Below are 7,770 nucleotides of genomic sequence, written 5' to 3'. Positions count from 1 at the left end.
GGATGGGAGGGAGAGATGGGAGGGGAGGGATGGGATGGGAGGGATGGGAGGGAGGGGAGGGATGGGATGGGAGGGATGGGAGGGAGGGATGGGAGGGATTGGATGGGAGGGAGGGATGGGATGGGAGGGATGTGAGGGGAGGGATGGGAGGGGGGAGAGATGGGAGGGGAGGGATTGGATGGGAGGGAGGGATGGGAGGGATGGGAGGGATGGGATGTGAGGGATGGGATGGGATGGGATGGGAGGGATGGGATGGGAGGGATGGGAGGGATGGGAGGGATGGGAGGGATGAGAGGGATGGGATGGGAGGGATGGGATGTGAGGGATCGGAGGGATGGGAGGGATGGGAGGGATGGGAGGGATGGGATGGGATGGGAGGGATGGGAGGGATGGGAGGTGGATGGGAGGGATGGGATGGAGGGATGTGAGGGGAGGGATGGGAGGGGAGAGATGGGAGGGGAGGGATGGGATGGGAGGAGGGATGGGAGGGATGGGAGGGATGGGATGTGAGGGATGGGATGGGATGGGATGGGAGGGATGGGATGGGATGGGATGGGAGGGATGGGAGGGATGGGAGGGATGAGAGGGATGGGATGGGAGGGATGGGAGGGATGGGAGGGATGGGAGGGATGGGATGGGAGGGATGGGAGGGATGGGATGTGAGGGATCGGAGGGATGGGAGGGATGGGAGGGATGGGATGGGAGGGATGGGAGGGATGGGAGGGATGGGATGGGAGGGATGGGATGGGAGGGATGGGAGGGATGGGAGGGATGGGAGGGATGGGATGGGATGGGAGGGATGGGAGGGATGGGATGGGATGAGATGGGATGGGAGGGATGGGATGGGATGGGAGGGATGGGAGGGATGGGATGGGATGGGAGGGATGGGAGGGATGGGATGGGATGTGAGGGATGGGAGGGATGGGATGGGAGGGATGGGAGAGATGGGAGGGATGGGAGGGAGGGATGGGAGGGATGGGAGGGATGGGAGGGTTGGGATGGGAGGAGGGAGGGATGGGATGGGAGGGATGGGAGGGATGGGAGGGATGGGAGGGTTGGGATGGGAGGGATGGGATGGGATGGGATGGGAGGGATGGGAGGGATGGGATGGGAGGGATGGGAGGGATGGGAGGGTTGGGATGGGAGGGATGGGATGGGAGGGATGGGAGGGATGGGAGGGATGGGATGAGAGGGGGGGGGGTGCACCTAGCCTGGCACCTGCTCCATGTAGAGCAGGAGGGCTTCCCGGTTGTGGTCCCACTCCTCGTGCAGGAGGCTCGCGTGCGGGAACTTGTCGCAGCCAAGTTCGATCGTCACCTCGAACGTGTTGGTGTGCAGGTAGCTGAAGTCGTTCATGCCTGGGGGTGGGGGGGGGGGGGGGAGAGAAATGGGGGGAGAAATGGGGGGGGGGGGGAGGAGATGGGGGAGAGATGAGATGGGGGCGGACCAGGAGTGGTGGTGCAGCGGTTAGCGCTACGCTGCGCTATGAACCTGGCGACCCGGGTTCGATTCCCGCTCACGGTGAACCGGTCCTGGGCCTCCCCTAGGTCGACTCAGCCTTAAATGAGTAGCTGGTGCGGTGTGTAAACATCGCCACTAGGGAGACAAAGGCGGCCGGGCGTGGTGCTGGCCACCCACCCCCTCGTGTGCCGTGCCGGCCTTCACAGGTGCTCGCTAACAGCACTTGCGCCTACAGTCTGTTAAGGCTACACGGGGGATCTTTATCTTTGTGTCACTGTGTGGCGCTGTGTGTCACTGTGTGTGTGTGTGTCACTGTGTGTGTGTTACTGTGTTGGTGTGTGTGTCACTTTGTGTCACTGTGTGTCACTGTGTGTCACTGTGTGTCACTTTGTGTCACTGTGTGTCACTGTGTGTCACTGTGTGTGGTGCCGGCCACCTACCCCCTCGTGTGCCGTGCCGGCCTTTATAGGTGCTCACTAACAGCACTTGCCCCTAAAGTCTGTTCCAGGCTATACGGGGAATCTTTGTCTTTGTGGTGTGGTATGCGTAGTGTGTGGTGTGTGTGGTGTGTGTGGTGTGGTGTGTGGTGTAGTTTGTGTGGTGTGTGTGGTGTGTGTGGTGTGTGGTGTAGTTTGCGTGGTGTGTGTGGTGTGTGGAGTAGTTTGTGTGGTGTGTGTGGTGTGTGTGGTGTGTGGTGTAGTTTGCGTGGTGTGTGTGGTGTGTGTGGTGTGTGTGGTGTAGTTTGTGTGGTTGTGTGTGGTTGTGTGGTGTAGTTTGCGTGGTGTGTGTGGTGTGTGTGGTGTGTGTGTGTAGTTGTGTGGTGTGTGGTGTGTGTGTGTGTAGTTTGGTGGTGTGTGTGGTGTGTGTGGTGTGTGGTGTAGTTTGTGTGGTGTGTGTGGTGTGTGTGGTGTGTGGTGTAGTTTGTGTGGGGGTGTGGTGTGTGTGGTGTAGTTTGTGTGGTGTGTGTGGTGTGTGTGGTGGTGGTGTAGTTTGTGTGGTTGTGTGGTGTAGTTTGCGTGGTGTGTGTGGTGTGTGTGGTGGGTGGGTGTAGTTTGTGTGGTGTGTGTGGTGTAGTTTGTGTGGTGTGTGTGGTGTGTGTGGTGTAGTTTGCGTGGTGTGTGTGGTGTGTGTGGTGTGTGGTGTAGTTTGTGTGGTGTGTGTGGTGGTGTGGTGTGTGGTGTAGTTTGTGTGGTGTGTGTGGTGTGTGGTGTAGTTTGCGTGGTGGTGTGTGTGTGTGTGGGTGTGGTGTAGTTTGTGTGGTGTGTGGTGTGTGGTGTAGTTTGCGTGGTGTGTGTGGTGTGTGTGGTGTGTGGGTGTTTGCGTGGTGTGTGTGGTGTGTGTGGTGTGTGGTGTAGTTTGTGTGGTGTGTGTGGTGTGTGGTGTAGTTTGCGTGGTGTGTGTGGTGTGTGTGGTGTGTGTGGTGTGTGGTGTAGTTTGTGTGGTGTGTGTGGTGTGTGTGGTGTAGTTTGTGTGGTGTGTGTGGTGTGTGTGGTGTAGTTTGCGTGGTGTGTGTGGTGTGTGTGGTGTGTGGTGTAGTTTGTGTGGTGTGTGTGGTGTGTGGTGTAGTTGTGTGGTGTGTGTGCTGTGTGGTGTAGTTTGTGTGGTGTGTGTGTGTGTGGAGTAGTTTGTGTGGTGTGTGTGGTGTGTGGTGTAGTTTGTGTGGTGTGTGTGGTGTGTCGGTGTGTGTGGTGTAGTTTGTGTGGTGTGTGTGGTGTGTGGTGTAGTTTGTGTGGTGTGTGTGGTGTGTGTGGTGTGTGGTGTAGTTTGCGTGGTGTGTGTGGTGTGTGTGGTGTGTGGTGTAGTTTGTGTGGTGTGTGTGGTGTGTGGTGTAGTTTGCGTGGTGTGTGGTGGTGTGTGGTGTGTGTGGTGTAGTATGCGTGGTGTGTGTGGTGTGTGGTGTGTGTGGTGTGTGTGGTGTGTGTGGTGTGTGGTGTAGTATGCGTGGTGTGTGTGGTGTGTGTAGTATGCGTGGTGTGTGGTGTGTGTGTGTTGATGTGTGTGGTGTGCGTATGTGCGGTGTGTGGTGTGGTGTGTGTGTGTGATGTGGTGTGTGTGTGGTGTATGGTGTAGTATGGCGTGGTGTGTGTGGTGTAGCATGCGTGGTGTGTGTGATGTGTGTGTGTGTTGTGTGATGTGCGTGTGTGGTGTGTGTGTGGTGTGGTGTGTGGTAGTAGCGCCACACGCACTCCCCGGCACGGTAGTTTGTGTGGTGTATGTGATGTGTGGGTAGTTTGTGTGGTGTATGTGGTGGTGTGTGTGTGCTGTGGGTGTAGTTTGTGTGGTGTGTGTGGTGTTGGTGTAGTTGTGTGTGTGTGTGTGGGTGTGTGTGGTGTAGTTGGTGGTTTGTGGTGTGTGTGTGGTGTGGTGTAGTTTGTGTGGTGTGTGTGGTGTGTGGTGTAGTTTGCGTGGTGTGTGTGGTGTGTGGTGTAGTTTGCGTGGTGTGTGTGGTGTGTGGTGTGTGGTGTAGTTGTGTGGTGTGTGTGGTGTGTGGTGTAGTTTGCGTGGTGTGTGTGGTGTGTGTGGTGTGTGTGGTGTGTGGTTAGTTTGTGTGGTGTGTGTGGTGTGTGTGGTGTAGTTTGTGTGGTGTGTGTGGTGTGTGTGGTGTAGTTTGCGTGGTGTGTGTGGTGTGGGTGGTGTGTGGTGTAGTTTGTGTGGTGTGTGTGGTGTGTGGTGTAGTTTGCGTGGTGTGTGTGGTGTGTGTGGTGTGTGTGGTGTGTGGTGTCGTTTGTGTTGGTGTGGTGTGGTGTGGTGTAGTTTGTGTGGTGTGTGTGGTGTGTGTGGTGTAGTTTGGTGGTGTGTGTGGTGTGTGTGGTGTAGTTTGCGTGGTGTGTGTGGGTGTGTGTGGTGTGTGGTGTAGTTTGTGTGGTGTGTGTGGTGTGTGTGGTGTGGTGTAGTTTGTGTGGTGTGTGTGGTGTGTGGTGTAGTTTGTGTGGTGTGTGTGGTGTGTGGAGTAATTTGTGTGGTGTGTGTGGTGTGTGTGGTGTGTGGTGTAGTTTGTGTGGTGTGTGTGGTGTGTGTGGTGTGTGGTGTAGTTGTGTGGTGTGTGTGGTGTGTGTGGTGTGTGGTGTAGTTTGTGTGGTGTGTGTGGTGTGTGTGGTGTGTGGTGTAGTTTGCGTGGTGTGTGTGGTGTGTGTGGTGTGTGGTGTAGTTTGTGTGGTGTGTGTGGTGTGTGTGGTGTGTGGTGTAGTTTGCGTGGTGTGTGTGGTGTGTGTGGTGTGTGGTGTAGTTTGTGTGGTGTGTGTGGTGTGTGTGGTGTGTGGTTTAGTTTGCGTGGTGTGTGGTGTGTGTGTGGTGTGTGTGGTGTAGTATGCGTGGTGTGTGTGGTGTGTGGTGTGTGTGGTGTGTGGTGTAGTATGCGTGGTGTGTGTGGTGTGTGTAGTATGCGTGGTGTGTGGTGTGTGTGTGTGATGTGTGTGGTGTGCGTATGTGCGGTGTGTGTGTGTGTGTGTGTGTGATGTGGTGTGTGTGTGGTGTATGGTGTAGTATGCGTGGTGTGTGTGGTGTAGCATGCGTGGTGTGTGTGATGTGTGTGTGTGTTGTGTGATGTGTGTGTGTGGTGTGTGTGTGGTGTGGTGTGTGGTAGTAGCTCCACACGCACTCCACGGCACGGTAGTTTGTGTGGTGTATGTGATGTGTGGTGTAGTTTGTGTGGTGTATGGGTGTAGTATGCGTGGTGTGTGTGATGTGTGTGTGTGTGTTGTGTGATGTGCGTGTGTGTGGTGTGTGGTGCGTGTTGTGTGTGTGTGGTGTGTGTGTGGTGTAGTTGTGTGTGTTGTATGGTGTAGTATGCGTGGTGTGTGTGTGTGTGTAGTATGCGTGGTGTGTATGGTGTAGTATGCGTTGTGTATGGTGTAGTATGCGTGTGGTGTGTGTGGTGTAGTTTGTGTGGTAGTGCGACACGCACTCCCCGGCACGGTGTGCCACTCGGCTCCGTTGACGATGCCGCCCTGAAAGACGTCGCAGTGGCACACGCGCCGCTCGCGGCTCGCCATGGTGCGGTGCGTCGTGGCGTACACCACGGCCAGCCAGCGGAAGAAGCCGTCGTCCGCCGTCGGGGTCAGCTCCTGGCAAACGCAACGCACGGGGCACTGGTCTGGCGCCCGACAGGGGCGTGGCAGCCTCTCTCTTCGGCAGAGACAGAGAGAGAGAGACAGAGTTTCCACGTGGGTCCGACCCATAGTGGATTGACCTCCGTTTCTATAGGAACCCACGAGATTTACACCATTGGAACCTCATTTGCCAGTAAAACATATGATATCTCGGGTGTGGACCAATCAACTTCAAGGACAGCGCATACATTATCAGAGTTATGTTTTTTGTTTGCATTATGACTGCAGGTATTGTGGTCTATGTAAACATGACTCCTTGTACAAAAAAGGTGTCAGTTTTGTTGCCAGATAGAAGGGTAAAAAAACAATTAAACACCTCGCCTGGTCTACACACGGTACCGGTCTAGCTCCCGACAGATGCGTGGCAGCCTCTCTCTCTGGGAGAGACAGAGAGAGAGTTTCACACTTTCCACGTGGATCTGACCCATAGTGGATGGACCTCCGTTTCTAGAGGAACCCCCAAGATGTTAAACACCTCGCCTGGTCTACACGCGGTACCGGTCTGGCGCCTGACAGATGAGTGGCAGCCTCTCTCTCCAGCAGAGACAGAGAGAGAGAGAGTTTCACACTTTCCACGTGGGTCTGACCCATAGTGGATTGAATTATGTTTCAAGAGGAATCCCCAAGATGTTAAATACCTCGCCTGGTCTACACACACACAGTACGCACACAGTACACATAACACACAGTACAAAGTACACACAGTACACACACACACACACAGTACACACACACAGTACACACAACACACAGTACACACACACAGTACACACACAGTACACACACACAGTACACACACAGAGCACACACACACAGTACACCCACGCACTGCCCACCTGTGCTGCCCAGTAGGAGCGTGCCATGTCGAATGGGTACGAGACCACGAGCTCCCCGCCGTGCAAGTTTGCGCTCAGCACAAACGGGATCCGCTCCATCCACGCGATGACCGCTCGAGTCTCAGGAGCCACCTACACACACAGTACACACACACAGTACACACACAGTACACACACAGTACACACACAGTACACACAGTACACACACAGTACACACACACAGTACACACACACAGTACACACACAGTACACAACACACAGTATACACACACAGTACACACACAGTACACACACACAGTACACACACAGTACACACCAGTACACACACAGTACACACACACAGTACACACACAGTACACACACACAGTACACACACAGTACACACACAGTACACACAGTACACAGTCAGTACACACACAGTACACACAGCACACACAGTACACACACACAGTACACACACAGTACACGCAGTACACACAGTACACACACAGTACACACACAGTACACACAGTACACACACAGTACACACACACAGTACACACAGTACACACACAGCACACACACACAGTACACACACACAGTACACACACAGTACACACACACAGTATACACACACAGTACACACACAGTACACTAGGCAGTACACTAGGCAGTACACACACAGCACACACAGTACACACACAGTACACACACAGTACACACACAGTACACACACAGTACACAGTACACACACAGTACACACAGCACACACAGTACACACACACAGTACACACACAGTACACGCAGTACACACACAGTACACACACACAGTACACAGTCAGTACACACACAGTACACACAGTACACACAGTACACACACACAGTACACGCAGTACACACACACGTACACACAGTACACACAGTACAACACAGTACACACAGTACACACACAGTACACACACACAGTACACACACACAGTACACACAGTACACACACACAGTACACACAGTACACACACACAGTACACAGTACACACACAATACACACAGTACACACACACAGTACACACAGTACACACCAGTACACACACACAGTACACACACACAGTACACACAGTACACACACAGTACACACAGTACACACACACAGTACACACACACAGTACACACACAGTACACACACAGTACACACACACACAGTACACACAGTACACACACAGTACACACAGTACACACACAGTACACACACACAGTACACACAGTACACACACACAGTACACACAGTACACACACAGTACACACAGTACACACACACAGTACACACACAGTACACACACACAGTACACACAGTACACACACAGTACACACAGTACACACACACAGTA

At 54.1% G+C, this 7,770-nt stretch overlaps 1 protein-coding gene across 1 annotated transcript; it reads right to left on the bottom strand.

Moving 5' to 3' along the window:
* Nucleotides 1–1,206: 1,206 nt before the first annotated feature.
* Nucleotides 1,207–6,535, bottom strand: LOC133361009 (probable carboxypeptidase X1; the record flags this gene model as incomplete). The annotated part of the gene is made up of 3 exons (XM_061579893.1): nt 1,207–1,358; nt 5,366–5,525; nt 6,407–6,535. Coding segments are annotated over 3 exons (441 nt in total), but the record flags the coding sequence as incomplete, so codon positions are not given.
* Nucleotides 6,536–7,770: the final 1,235 nt, after the last annotated feature.

This window comes from Lethenteron reissneri, chromosome 70, assembly GCF_015708825.2.
Source record: "Lethenteron reissneri isolate LAM-NWPU_2019-01 chromosome 70, ASM1570882v1, whole genome shotgun sequence".
Classification (NCBI taxonomy): Eukaryota; Metazoa; Chordata; class Hyperoartia; order Petromyzontiformes; family Petromyzontidae; genus Lethenteron; species Lethenteron reissneri.
This window is presented reverse-complemented; position numbering and strand designations above follow the sequence as displayed.